General features: G+C 36.5%; 2 protein-coding genes across 2 annotated transcripts; one reads left to right on the top strand and one right to left on the bottom strand.

Annotated features, from left to right (window-relative positions):
* The first annotated feature begins 4,416 nt into the window (after window positions 1-4,416).
* Window positions 4,417-7,237, top strand: LOC103999469 (probable fatty acyl-CoA reductase 4). The gene is made up of 10 exons (XM_009421223.3): window positions 4,417-4,583; window positions 4,692-4,795; window positions 5,055-5,257; window positions 5,335-5,435; window positions 5,592-5,784; window positions 5,876-6,037; window positions 6,144-6,225; window positions 6,326-6,592; window positions 6,690-6,817; window positions 6,930-7,237. The coding sequence occupies exons 1-10, from the start codon at window positions 4,505-4,507 to the stop codon at window positions 7,081-7,083; spliced, it is 1,473 nt and encodes a 490-aa protein (XP_009419498.2). The 5' UTR covers window positions 4,417-4,504; the 3' UTR covers window positions 7,084-7,237.
* Window positions 7,238-12,101: 4,864 nt separating this feature from the next.
* Window positions 12,102-13,021, bottom strand: LOC135594435 (protein FAF-like, chloroplastic). Its single transcript, XM_065084820.1, has one exon. It carries the CDS (start codon window positions 12,978-12,980, stop codon window positions 12,231-12,233), a length of 750 nt encoding a protein of 249 aa, XP_064940892.1. The 5' UTR covers window positions 12,981-13,021; the 3' UTR covers window positions 12,102-12,230.
* Window positions 13,022-15,205: the final 2,184 nt, after the last annotated feature.

The following is a 15,205-nucleotide window of genomic DNA, read 5'->3' as shown; positions in this document are numbered from 1 at the left end:
AGGTGCAGAGCTTGTGGTAGCATGAAGATCAAGGATTTTGTGTTATTTGAAAATGTCATCTTTGGAGCATGTTATCATGTGATGTTCAAGTATGGTGGTATTATTATGTTGTGTTTGAGATATGAGAATTAGTAAAAAGTCGTTGACACGTACTTGATCGAGTGAATTTAAAGAGAAGTATGTAGAGAAGTTGCTAAGGGGGCATAAGGTGTACTCATATGAATCCAATAATGTATGATTGTTGAAGTGGCTCACATTATTGAATGCCCATGGTTTTAGAAGAAAAAAATAGACTCGACATGAAAATAACATAGCATAATATAAAGACTTTTTTAGTTTGAGGATCATAATAACGGAAGGCATTATGTCAAGAGAGTATCCTATGAAAATATAAGGCTTAAATTGCTTGTAGAATAAGATCATCGTGTCATAGACATAACTTATAATCGGGATTTGTTATTGGGTTGGGTTCTCCTAGTATTTGGATCTTTTCTAGTGGACAATTGAAAGAGTCATCGATATAGCCTAATAAATTATATCCAAAAAGGAGATTGGAAAATTGTGCTTGCCAAGATACATAGTTGTCATCTTTGCATAATTTGAAGGGGATTAGAGTTTATGGATACAAGTCCTATATGTTAAGAAGAAGTATTGTTTCTTGCAAAAACAATAATTAAAGCATTAGATGAGGAGGACATGCTTAGATATGCACCGATCTAGCAGCTCAAGTTGGCAGGCAGATGCTGTGATTTGGTTGAAGTCCGCAGGCTTGATTTCTGGAGTATCATGAATAGTGAGAGGGTTGTCGGAGTTAGCGACGCTATGCACCTCCAAGGACGAGAGGGCCAAGAGGAGGTAGCGGGCGCTCGGCCTTCTGCTGTGCAACATGGGCACTGGAGAACTCGATAGAGGTCAATCCATGACCCGTAGATGGCAGTAGTAACAAAAGGATAGCGGCAGTAATAGCAGATCGACCCATGAGAGGAGGCTGTCGAAGGAGTAACAACAGCAAGAGGCTAGCGACGGGCTACAGCGAAGCGAGGTTGTTGGCACGGGGAGGAGATTGTTGAAGCAAGCGACCACAGAGAAAGCCACCAGCATCGGGAGGAGACAAGAAGACGACCGTGAAATTGAAACCTAGAACTAGGCTTGGGGTGGAGGGAGTGGCTATCAACGAGGCAAAGGTGCCAAGGCCTGAAGCAAAAAGATGCGAGGAGGAAGGCGTAGCGAGTGCCGAGAGGAGTGGGTGTTCAGTATAGATCAGCGATGGTCTGGAAGAGGTAGCGAAGTCTGAAATAAGGAAGTCTATGATGAGTGACCGCGGTGGATTAAAGTCTACCTCCAGTGATCCGCTAGTGAGGAAGATGTGGGAATGGTGATGAAGGTGAGCTCGTTGGTGACAACGCTTGGGGTAGCGGACGAAGAAGGATGATCGGGTCGTCCACAAAAGCGCCTCCGTCCACCTTGATTCAGAAGCCCAAAGAACGATTGGAATTGATCGTTGTTGTTACTTCAGCGACGATGTCGTTGGCGGCTTGAGGTATGTCGATTTGAAGTCTGTTGATCAAATCCAATGGTTGTGAGCAGAGGCTATTGCCAAGCAGAGGAGGATACGTAGAGGAAACCGACAACAACATATTAGTAAAGATAAGGGACTGCCGTTGTCAGATGGTAACGAAGGGAAGATCTCGTTCAAGGCAAGAGGAGCTTTGATACTATGTAAAATTAAGAAATATGCTAAATGAGATATGAGGTGATAATTATTTATACAGATTTTTCTTAATCAATCACTCGAATGATGCAATCATATCAGTTACTCAAAATCCTCAAATTATAGATTGGTTAAGGATATAAGAATTAGAAATGATCCTCAATCATATCAGTTATTATGTTTAAGAAAATTTAAACATAATAACTGTCATCAAAGGAATACTTTGTGTATGTCTTCGCTCCGTGGGATCACACGGATCGCAAGGAACACATCAAAAGAAGACAGGGATGAATCAGGTGCAGCACAGTGTCATTAGCATTCTCTCTATTCTACAACTAAATCTCATCTTGGTATTAAAAACATCAACTCCAACTAATTCATCCACTCACTTGCATCTACCAGTACTTAATTATGCCAATGACCAAAACGGCGACTACTTTTACGAGAACGATGGCCAGCCACAACACTCCACCTAACAACACCTTCCCCTTGTAATAATTCGTTTGGCCTTTCATTTCTCACCTATCGTTGGTGACATCAAACACCACGTGTGACATGTGGAGCACCGCCGGCTTGTCCTTTCACCGGTGCCTCGTACCGAGGACACGTACGTCAGCCGGTAGCAGACCTGACGCCAAGGGTGTCGTTGTGCAGATGACGAAACTGTGTGGCCAAGTTTTGGTGTCACAGGTTGCCGGTGAAGAACCAATGCAGATTAGAAAGCACAGTGTGCGTCGGTCAGATGTCAGTGTGCGTCGTAAACGCTGAACCACTCAACTCTGGCGCTTCCATCCCTAATCACGTGGACTGTTGTCACTTTTCAACGGTACGTTGTCCTACAAAAGTCTTCCAGAAGATTAAAGTATTTTACCGACCTCTCTCTCTCTCTCTCTCTCTCTCTCTCTCTGTGTGTGTTGACGTCTCCACTAATATTTTGTCTGAAAATTGATTGATGTCTCGAGATTTATTTTGTGTTAGGTTGGTAGTTAGCATCCAATAGAGTTGGGAGATATCACTTTACGTTCATCCCTAATGACGAACTGCAATCTGTTTTCACTTCCCAATGTTTCCGTTGTCCTTCGATGTCTTCCCTAGGATTGAAGTATTCTGTTGATACTCATCCATATCAAACCTACCACGTTTTTTACGATGGTCTCAAGATTTATTTTGTGTTAGGTAGTGTTGATGAACATCTACGTCATGGTCGAGATGTCAATACGGTTCGGTCCTGTCCCGGATGCGCAAGGTTGCCCATGCAGATGCTCGGGTTGCATCGACATCAGGTCGGGTTGGGTCCGAGCGTCGTCTCCCGAGTGTGATTCTCCCTCAGTGGGTTGCTATCGCTTCATTGTCGATTCCTACACAAAGGTCGAGGTCGGGAGGGGGATTTCCCAACCGATCCATCCGAAGCTTAAGTTAGCTTTTGGTGGAATGAGAGAGAGTTGAGTATTCTAAAATGCCTCCCCCTCCTGATTAAGGAGGATTAGCTTTTATACATGCGAAGATGAGTTGGTCATACAAGGTCAATTAACTGTGATCGGTTTAAGCTTCTGTGTAAGCACCGACTGACCTACACAAATTGACGTCGTACGACATCACCCCGAGCTTTTCAGGACGATTGTACTATGATGATATCATTCGTATGGAGGGGGCGACAAGCGATTGCCTGTCACGTGTGTGTTGCGCGTCACATTATACTTGAAGTTTTACATTTGCGTAGGTACTTCTCATATCTATTACTTGTTGTGAACATGACTAGATTTGGCTTTCCCATGATGGTTAAGTTCCTTCACCTATGTACGCATACATGCAACAGCATTCCAGATTACAACAACATCGTCGCATTTATCTATACATGCGATGCTGTAGAGACCTGACAATCGTGTGATCATGTGCATGACCTGATGTGAGACGCATGAGAAACAAAGTATAAATCATGGTAGGTTGCGGCTCGTCAACGTTGAAGCTCCACCTCGTTGAATTCTTGATTGTTGATCATCTTTATACAGCACAGTAGGTGTCATTCTGGTGGTCCATTTTTGGTTGAACTGAAGACTTTATAACAAAGAACGATGCACAAAAACAAGATGATCAATTGCTATTATTCTTTGTCTAACGCGGATGGAGTCGGTCAGACGTCAGGGTGTGTCGCAATGGCTGAACTACTCAACTCTGACGCTTCCATCCCTCATGACGTGGACTGCTATCTGTTTTCCATGATGGGCAAGTCGCTTCGCCTGTGTACGCATACATGCAACAGCATTCCAGATTACAACAATGTCGTCGCATGTATCTACACATGCAATGCACTGTTGTAGAGGTCTGACAACCCCGTGTGATCATGTGCATGATCTGATGTGAGACGCATGAGAAACAAAGTATAAATCATGGTAGGTTGCGCCTTCGTCAACGTTGAAGCTCTACCTCGTTGAATTCTTGATCGCTGATCACGTTTATGCACAACACTAACAGCTCAGTAAAGTATGCATCTTAATGATGAGTTGATACGATATGGTTTGTCGTTTCAAGTTACGATCAATCATTGTAAGTCGTCGTGGCAGTAATGTTGCTTGTCCAAAGCAATGGCCCATGTCATTAAAATTAATCACCGCTCCCACGTTAATTTTCGTGTTCTCTTATTCTCTCTTTTCTGTCTTCTCACCTCCACTATTTATATGCATCCCTCGCTCAGGTGTCCCAAACCATCTCTCTATCTCTCTCTCTCTCTCTCTCTCTCTCTCTCTCTCTCTCTACACAAACACGTACGGAGGCTTCGATCTCAAGAGCAGCGACATGGAAAGCATCAGAATAGTGGAGTTCTTCAAGAACAAGAGCATTCTGGTCACTGGATCCACTGGCTTCCTAGCAAAAAGTACTCCTCTCACACAAACATCTCATGGAAGACAACCAAATGTGCTTTACAATCTTTACTGAGCTTTGTGTGTGTTCTGCTTGTTTTCCTGTTGGTTTGGGATGAAAGTATTCGTGGAGAAGGTGCTACGGGTTCAACCCGAGGTCAAGAAGCTGTTCCTCCTCGTCAGAGCCGGTGATGCCACATCCGCCCACCAGCGTGTGCAGACCGAGGTACAACTCCTCAAAGGGGTTTCTTCATTCTTTTTTGTTCATTAATTCTTAATTCGCACACAAGCAGCAAGTTTTTGGCTTACCAAAGTTACGTGCAAGAACTATACCTCTTCCTCTTCTCTTTCGCTTGCACCAAAAACTTAGGTTCAGATTCATGAGTCTAGAAATTAGGCTTAATTCTACTTACGGTTTACTTGTGCATATGTATTTTCTGATTGTTCAACTCTTGGAATTAATGATCTTTTTCTTTTCATTATAGATACTAGAAAAGGATTTATTTAAGGTTCTAAAAGACAAACACGGCGACGGCTTCCGTTCATTTGTTACGAGCAAACTTGTTCCTCTGGCCGGCAACATAGTCCAGGAAGATTTAGGAATACATGACTCTGATCTCCGAAGAAACTTGTGGAAGGAAGTAGAGGTTGTTGTCAATGTAGCTGCAACCACCAACTTTGATGAGAGGTAATCGGACACAACAAACAAAGATGTGATCTCAAGGTTGCGACTCTTGCTATCGAAATTTACTTGATAACTCACAGATATGATGTTGCGTTGGGCATCAATGTCCTCGGAGCCAAGCATATCTTGGAGTTTGCCAAACGATGTGTTAGGCTACAAATGCTTCTCCATGTTTCTACCGGTACGTTGCATTTCGAGTTGATTCAAGATACCATTCTAACACATGACATAAGATTTTGTGCATATATATATATATATATATATATATATATATATATATATATATATACTCGACCATTAATAACTTGCAACGATCTCATCTTCCTCTTGTTGCCAGCTTATGTAGCTGGCGAGCAAAGCGGACTGATCTTGGAGAAGAAGTTTCTCATGGGAGAGACCCTCAAGGGGGGCTCCTACTTGGACATTGAAGCAGAACTAAGCTTGGCGGACAAGAAGAAGAGGGACCTCCGTGCAGAGGACGCGACCGAGGAAGCAGAGAAGCTAGCCATGAAGGAACTGGGGATAAACAGGTTTGACCCTTATCGTCGCTCGTCCTCCTAATCTCATAGATTGAGCCATTGAGCTTATCTCTCTTCGTTCCTAATCTCTTGCATCCCAAAGGGCTAAGTTGTTTGGTTGGCCAAACACCTACGTTTTCACCAAAGCGATGGGTGAGATGTTGCTTGGACACTCGAGAGGAGATCTGCCGATGGTTATTTTGCGCCCAACGATCATAACAAGCGTTCAGAGTGATCCACTGCCGGGTTGGATCGAAGGAACACGGTATCAATCTATCTATCTGACATGACTCCAGTCGATGGAGTCGCTGCGTTTTAGATTTGCACTGCCACCTTAGAGCTACAGCCGGTGTGTGGTGGTTGTTGTGCAGGACGATCGACAGCGTAATCATAGGTTACGCGAAGGGGAAGATCACATGCTTCTTTGGAGATCTCGATGTCATCATGGACGTGGTTCGTTCTCTCCTCGGAACAAAGCTTCGACCCACATACCCATCAGCAATCCACACTTTTTTTGGGGTATTATCGTTCTGAGATGATCCTAATGATGCAGGTGCCCGGGGACATGGTGGTGAATGCGATGATGGCGACCATGGCAGCTCACTCGAATCAGCAGGCCGAGTTCATCTACCACATGGGCTCGTCCATGAGAAATCCAGTGACGTACGCCACCCTGGAGCATTGTCACTTCCGTTACTTCCTTGCCAACCCTCGCGTCGGGAGAGATGGAAGTGTCATGCCGACAAAGAGGCTTTCTTTCATCAAAAGCATGGTCCTTTTCCGCGTCTTCATGACTCTGAGAGACAAGCTGCCATTGGAGGTCAGTCCGTCCATACATCTCTGCACGATTCTGCCACACGCATTTTGATGTATAGCCCTACTTCACTCCGCATGCGAATTGTGACTGCTCTCGATAGGTAATGCACCTGGTCAATCTATTATCTTGTGGACGACTCGCTCGTGGATACAATGAACTCAACCGGAAGTACAGGTTCATGATGTATCTTGTCGACCTTTACAAACCCTACGTCTACTTCGATGGATGGTAGGATACTTTTCCTTGATTTAAAGATGATTTATACAAGATTATTATTTTTAATTAACAAAGCCATTTTAAAAAGAATAAATTATGTGAATGACTTGAATACGTTTTGAAGCTTTGATGATCTAAACATGGAGAGGTTGAGGATGGCGGTGAAGAAGGACGACGCAGAGGCCACGATGTTTGATTTTGATCCCAAGCACATTGATTGGGAGGACTACTTCAGTAGCATTCATATCCCAGGTGTAATGAAATATGCATTCAAGTGAGCCATCAAAGATGAACAACAGGATGTAAACCCCTCTTGGTGGAAATAAGATATAAATTGAATATCTAGTTGAATCCTGTTAAATTAGATAAGGAGAAGAGATAGAGCTATCAAACATGACAAAATATTTTGTTTCACTCAAAAACTTTACTCAACACATGCGGTTTATATATTCCCTACATTTAATATGAATATTTCTTTTTTAAACTTTTTTAATAATTAATAGTCAATTTGATTTATTTTTCAATAAGCCTTTAATGTGTTTCACCTCTCGGTACAATAAACTTCTTTATGGTGCCTTCATAAGTTTAATTTCAACATTCTTCCCTTTTAAACTTATTTCATCAAACATGTTGAGTTTCTTTGAGATTATTGAAATATTTGAAACTAGAAAGATTTTGTGAGTATATCGACCACTTGTTCACTTGTTGATATGGAATAGTTCAATTTCTTTATTTTTGACATGGTTTCTTATAAAATAAAAGTTTATATTGATATGCATCTTTGATTCATTTCTTGCCTAAGGCAATAGTTGATTTATTATCAACATAAATTTTGATTGACTTCTCCTACGATATTATGAAATTCATAGAGTAGTCTTCTTAACAATATTGCATGATAAACATAAGAATGTATTACTATATATATTATGTTTCACAACTTAATAAGCAATGATATATTATTTTTTGAAGATCATGTGAATATAGCTTTACCAAAATAAAATACAAATATGATTGTACTCATTCGATCATCGTAGCTTTCGGTCCGATCACTATCACTATATTTAATAAGTTCCAACCTTTTATATGATGAATAGAATATGCCATAGTTAATTATCCCTTTAATATATTATAAAACTTTTTAACAACCTTTAAATGAGATATATTAGGAGTTTCTATGTATCTACCTATTAAACCAACTCAAAATAATATATCAAGTTGAGTGCATGTCAAATATCTTAAATATCCAACTAGACTGTTATAATAAATTATATTAATTGATTTACCTTCACATTCCTTAATCAACTTAGTGCCATATTCCATAGGTGTATTTGTAATGTGACAATCTTTCGTAAAAAACTTCTTTAGAATTTCCTTTGTATAATTTTTTTGTGAGATGAAAATTTCTTCATTGTCTTGTATAACTTCGATACTAAGGAAGTAAGTCATTAGGCCTAAGTCAGTCATCTTAAACTCCTTCTTCATGGAATGTTTAAAATTTTTAATCATGAAGACACTATTTCTTATAAAAATTAAATCATTTATATACAGGTATATAAATATTATCTCCATCAGAGTTAAATTTCATAAAGAGAGCATGTTTATATATTTAGAAAAATCATTTGGAATAAAATAAGCATCTATTCGGGAATCTCATGCTCGTAAGACTTGTTTAAGCCCATAAAAAACCCTTTTTAACTTGTATATCTTATTTTCTTGGTTATGAATAATAAAATTAGGGAGTTGTTGAACATATACCTCTTCTTTAAGAAATTCATTAAGAAATATTCATTTGATATCTATTTATAAAATTTTTAATATCATTTGAGCTGCTAGAGAGAGAAGTAATTTTATTGCATCCAGTCAAGCAACTGGTATGAAAACTTCTTCATAATCGATTTCATATTATTGTTTATATCCTTTTGTAACCAATCGAGTCTTGTATTTCTTTACCTTCACTTGTGTATTTTTTTATTTTGAATATCCACTTAATATTGGTCACTTGGTGGTCTTTTGGAAGTATAGTAAACTCTCATTTATCTTTTTTTTATTAATAGCATGATTTTTTCATTCATAGCGTATAGTCATTTTTCTTTTCTATAAGCTTTTTCGATGGTTAATGTATCATATCTTGTAAAAAGATAAAATAAAATAAAAAACTCATCATTGTTGGTATCAATTATTCGAGTCACATCATATAGCTCTTGAATCATTCTTGCATTTCTTAAAATCAAATTTTTTGAATCATGCAACCTAGTCGATATAGGTGATGATTCAAGCAAAGACTCTTCGATGCTTATTTGTATTATATTATCCTCTTATGAATCATAGCCTTCTCATGCTTCTTATTATTTTTAAAATTATAAATCTATTTTTCATCAAACTCAACATCTCTTGATATTATAACTTTATTTATAATAGGATTGTGGAGTTTGTAACCATTGAAATTCTCAATATAATCTAACAAAATACATTTCTAACTTTTATCCTTAAGTTATATTCTCTTTTCTTTTAGTATATGGTCAAATACAATACTTTCGAAAAATTTTAAATGATCGACTCTTGGTTTTTGTAAGCTTCATACTTCTTCTGATGTAATATTACTAATTCACCTTATCGAAGATCTATTAAGCAAATAAACTACATAACCAACAGTAACTTCCCAAAATATTTCATTTTTTTTTTTAACATGCATTTGATCATATTAAGTATAGTCCTTTTTTTTCTTTCTAAGACATAATTTTATTAAGGTGTGTACATCACAGTGAATTGATGTAAAATTATATTATTTTTATAAAAAAATTTAAAATTCATTTGATATGTATTCATCATTCTTATCTATTCTTAAATATTTAATCTTACAACTATTTTGTCTTTCAACTAAATTTTTAAATTCGTTAAATTTACTTAAATTTTTTTCTTTTCCTTTAATATATAAACTCAAGTTTTGCCACTATAATCATCATTGAAGGTAAAAAAATGCTTACTTCGTTCAAGTGATACTAGACTGATAGGGCAAGAAACATCTGAGTGCACCAAATCAAATTAATACCATGCCTTTTATGTTCTTCTTAATTTGAAAGACATTCTTTCTTGCTTGCCCATAATACATATTTTACATAACTTTGATGAGCGATCAATTCTAGGCAATCATGCCATCATATTATATTTCTCTAGAAGTTTAAGCCTCGAAATTTAAGTGAGTACATCCAAGATGTCTATAGAGTTATCCTCACTATTAGTTTTAAAATAATATGACTGATCAAAAATACATAAATATAGAGGAAACATTCTATTCTTCATTATCTTCACATATGAGATCAATGTTTTATTTTTATTATGAATTGAAAAAGTTATATCTTTTATCTTAATATTATAATCTTTTTCAAATAATTGGCCCAAGCTCATAATATTATTTTTTTTATAATAAGGATATAATAAACATCATAAATGCATAATTCTTTCTATTATTAAGTCCAAAAAAATTTTATTTTTGTCTCTTACTAGCTTTTGAGATATATCACCAAATATAATATTGCCGAAATAACTTGTATATATTTTAAAAAATAATTCTTTGATGCCACACATATAATTTGAAGCTCCTATATTTACATACCATGTCATAGATTAATATTCTTTCAAATTATTATAAGTCATTAGCAAAATATGATTTTCATTCTTCTATTATTTTTCAACAAAACTTGCCTTATCACCTTGATTGTTAGAATTCTAATAACATTCAAAGAAGTAGTGTTCATACCTTTTACAAATATAATATTATATTTCAGACATTTTAGAATTTCTACCATATCCACAGTCTCGACCATAACCTTGGCCTATTTGGCTAAAATATTCTCCATTACCTTTATTATTTTGAGATCCTTGATTGATTTGAGAACACATTAGTTGTATAAAAGACATTTGTTCCAAATCTTTAAACTCTTCGATCACTATAGTAATAAAAATTAAACTTTAAATCTAGAGATCTTAGCATTTTTTTATTACTCTTTGATCACTTATTTATTCACCATTTCACCTCATTTGATGAACAATAGAAATAATTTTTGAGAAGTAATCAGAAATAGATTCAGAAGTTCCTTGTTATAATTTTTTAGACTTAGCTTGTAAAATTTATAGATGAAATTTTTTTACATTATCCACACTACCGAATATTCTTTGAAGCATTTCTCAAGCCTCTTTTGAAGTATTTGTTGGAATGATAATCTCAAATATTATATCATCAATCCCTTGGTAAATCGTGAACAAAGTTTTTTCTTCTTCTTCTTTTTATCTTTGAGATATTTTTTTTAATTCTATATTTATTGCTCCTTCTGTTGGACTTAATTTAATAAATCCATCTTCCACAAACTCTTATATATCTTAGGAGCCTATAAGAACCTTTATTTCGATGCACTATATATTATAATTTTTTTTTATCAATCTAGGGATTTAGAGTTGGATGGTGCTTGAGGAAGAGGTCACAGCTTAACTTCAGCTTTGATACCAAATGTTAAACTAGATAGGGAGAAGAGATAGAGCTATCACACAAAGGGAGAGTAAGGACAAAATAAAATATTCGATGTTTCACTTAAAATATCTATATGTGTCATGATCCAAATCTATTATAGTTCTCGTACATACATTATATTTATTACATTTAATATGAATATTACTTTGTCAAAAGACTTCTTTCTCAAAAGAATCAATAGTCAATTTGATTTATTCTTTCTATAGGCCTTTAATGTGTTTTACCTCTTGATACAATGAATTTCTTCGTGATATCTTAATAAGTTTAATTCCAACATATCTAGGTTCCTTTAATACTTTCATTATATAGTAAGCTTTAATCAACAACTCTTTGCTCTCTACTCGTGTCTCTAAATTTGTTGATTTGGACGGAGGGCTATAATTGGGCAGAAGATTGAAAATGATGGTGGATGGTGATGAGCATTTGAATCGAAAAACTCCTAATCCTTTTAATTTTTGGTGTCAAGAGAATGAATGATACCTAAGGCATCTAACTAATGATTGATTGGATAATATGTAATATGCTGACCTCGAATCTTTGTTGGTAGATCTAACCGAGAATTGAACCAGAAGGAGTTGCTCCTAATGAAGGTGGATGATTTACAAGTATCAATTACCTATCTCTGCATTGTATCTTCATTTAGTCAAAGGTTGGACATGCTTGTTGTCAATGAAGTTGTAAGTGAAAGACAAAAGGTATTGAACAACAAGTAAAACCAATTCAGACTCTTTTGTATATCATTGTGTTAGATGAAAGGAACTAAACACTGAGTTGATGATAACTTGTTTCCCACATTGCACAAGATTTTACGTTCCAAACAACCAAGAAATTGGAGTCAAAAGCAGCAGAATGCATATCAACCTACGAGCCGTGTATGGGCAACGGAGAAGCCAACCTAAACTACAATGAGATACAGAAAGGCTCATCCCTAGTTCCGTTTCCAGAACCATTCTCTTCCTCTTCCTCGTCCTCTTCCTCTTCCTCCTCGTCTTGCTTGGTCGGATGAGCTAGCTGTAAGAGTAGTCGGCCATTTTCCCTGGTGGCTTGCAAGCACTGCTGTGTCGGGAGCTTTATCTTCTTGAGGACAAGTCTCCCATCTTTCTTGAATGATTTAAGGTAGACCCAAGGCTTCACACCTTTGCCTATGGTGGATATTGGCGGTGGGAATACTGCTTCCCCGCTCGTGAGCCCAATATCTGAATGGCTCCTCACGTACAGTCTCTGCCCCATTGCCGCCATGGACGGCTGTCCCACCGCCGTTTCCTTGTTCTCCTTCCTTCTCAGTGTACTTGCATTTCCCATCGATCGCTTTGTCGGGTCGGCAGCATCCTGCAGGTTCTCAAAGCCAAGCCCCTCGGTGCATAGATACTCCGAGTTCTTGGGGGAGAGGCCGTCGCCTTCTTTAGCGTCCTCGTGTTTCAACCATCTCGCTGCCATGGCCACCGATGAAGTCGAAGGGAGGGAATTGGGTCGGGGAGGGATGCTGGACGGCTGGGGTGTTTCTGCGAAGTGAATGTCGCCGAACATTCCGATGGAGGGAGAGATCGGAACCGCCGGCGTGATCCCCTCCCATGAGACGGACCGCACCAGCGTCGATCTATCCGGCTGTGGCTGTTCTAAGATCTCTCTCAGTTCAGCCCATGGATCCATTTGATCTCGTGCGGCATCGCACGAAGGCAAGAGAAACAAAGGTGGGGAGGGAGGAGGCGACCACGGAGGCGGAGGTGGAGGCGGTGAAGCGCGGCTGTTGTCGGACGAAGAAAACTTAATAGAGGAGAGGAAACGAGGGGTGTTGGGACATGTGGAACCACAACTACTCACCCCTTGCCAACGGCATTGCATGTCCCTTCGCTCCTCGACAATTTAGGGAAAATGAAAAATTAAGAATATTATTTATATTTCCCGGTCATCATCGTCGTCTATAAAAAGCTTATTCTTCGCGTACTCTTCCTCCCTCCCTCCCTCCCTATTATTCTCTCCAACATATATAACTCCCTCTCCCAATCTCTCTTGTAACACCTTTGTGACATAAACTCTACACGTATTAAACTGTTGATTTTTCTGTATAACTTCAGAGAAGAGGAAGAGAATAGTATAAAAACCTATGAGTACTTTATTGGGATTGATCCAAAATTAACTATTTATATTGATTAAAATATAAGTTTTTTTAAAATAATAATAAAAATATATCGTATCATAATAAATCTTTCACTCTCATCTATTTATTTAAATCTAAATTTTTATTTTTTTTATTTTATCTAATCATAACTATTTGAATTAATCTTAATACACCCTCTTAATTCAAATAATTTGTTGTAATTTGAAGTTATCTTCGGAATAAAATTTTTTCTTTCGCTAAAGCTTTTGTGAAGATATCGACAAATTGATCTTCGGTGCTGTATTCAACATTGATTGCTTATCTTCACTTTCCTTATAAGACTTGTCAGAACTATTATTAACTTTTGATGTTTAAAACTTCTTAGCTTGATGTCCTTTTAAATGTTCATCATTAGAATTTTTTTTCAAAGTTGTCATCCTCATATTTATTACTGTTGTTGATCTCCTTTTTGGTAGCCTTTGTAATAGGTTTACCAACGATAGATGGAATAGAATCCAGAACTTTTTGCTTCTTTAATTGTGGCTCCTCATCATTCTCAACGGAACTTTCATCAATTTTAGCCTTGTTCTGAGACATCTTATGATTTTGAATTATGAAGGATTTATTATATGAGATAGTTTATATAGATAAAAAAAATCAAATAATCATAACTTTTATATCATAATATCGATTTATCAGTAACAGTAGCATGTAAAGAGAAATATGAAAATAATAAGGGAAACACTTTATTTTTTATCATTCTCACAATTTCTATTAAATTTTTTTAATCATAAATCACGTATTTTTCATCATAAAAAATAGCATAATATCATTTTCTCATTGGTTGCCCTATACTAATGAGATTTTATTTTAAACCAAGAATAAACATCACATCAGTAATAATTTTTTTTTTTATCAAATTTGATATTCACAGTAACTATTTCTTTTCTTTCCAATTGAATTTGTACTATAGATCTGACTGAATCATCAAGTGTTTGGAATAAACTTTTATCCTCTGTCATATGATTGCTATATCCACTATCCAAAAACCAAACAGATCTAGAATATTCTTCGTCATATAGTATAAAGAAAATATTTTCTTATTTTTTTCATAATAATTTGTTTGCTTTTTGTTCCAACAATCGTTTTCAAGATGATCATATTTTTTATGATAAGAGGAGAGAGGAATATTTAGATTTTTATTTTGTACCAACAATCTTTTTTTTTCAACAAAAACATCAACGAGTTTTTTTGTTACCTTCATTCGAGTTCCTTTGACTCTTATTTGATTGGCCACGTCCTTACCCTTTTGGTCTCTTCCTTGAGATTTGATTTCTGATTTTTTTTTTATTCTTCTTGTGATCTATTTTCATTTGAAGAATATGTTCTGAAGTTTTATATGAAGATCTATTTACTTTTTAATCATGAATTAAGAAGAAGCCCATTAATTCATCAATAGACAATATATTTGTATCTTTAGCTTTTTTATAGTAGTAGAAATTATATCAAATTTTGGAAGTAAACTTTGTAAAACTTTTTTTACTATAGTTTGATCTTATTTTTATCATAAGATATTATTTGATTCACAATAAAAGAAACTTTTAAGAAGAAATCAATAGATTCAGCAATAGATTCAGAATATTTCATCATAAGAGTTTCGAATTTACGTTAAATACTTTGAAGTTTTAAAATTTTTATCTTATTTATGCCTCCAAATATAATTTTTAATATTTTACATGCTTCCGTTGATGTTGATGCCATCATGATTAAGAGAAAT

Source organism: Musa acuminata, chromosome BXJ1-9, assembly GCF_036884655.1.
Source record: "Musa acuminata AAA Group cultivar baxijiao chromosome BXJ1-9, Cavendish_Baxijiao_AAA, whole genome shotgun sequence".
In the NCBI taxonomy this organism is placed as follows: domain Eukaryota; kingdom Viridiplantae; phylum Streptophyta; class Magnoliopsida; order Zingiberales; family Musaceae; genus Musa; species Musa acuminata.
This window is presented reverse-complemented; position numbering and strand designations above follow the sequence as displayed.

Excerpts from the sequence above, each read along its gene's own strand:
- LOC103999469 (XM_009421223.3), top strand. The coding sequence starts at position 4,505 with ATGGAAAGCATCAGAATAGTGGAGTTCTTCAAGAACAAGAGCATTCTG. Across the intron at positions 5,258-5,334 it reads ACCACCAACTTTGATGAGAG|ATATGATGTTGCGTTGGGCA; the intron begins GTAATCGGACAC and ends GATAACTCACAG. Across the intron at positions 5,785-5,875 it reads AAGGAACTGGGGATAAACAG|GGCTAAGTTGTTTGGTTGGC; the intron begins GTTTGACCCTTA and ends TGCATCCCAAAG.
- LOC135594435 (XM_065084820.1), bottom strand. The coding sequence starts at position 12,980 with ATGGATCCATGGGCTGAACTGAGAGAGATCTTAGAACAGCCACAGCCG.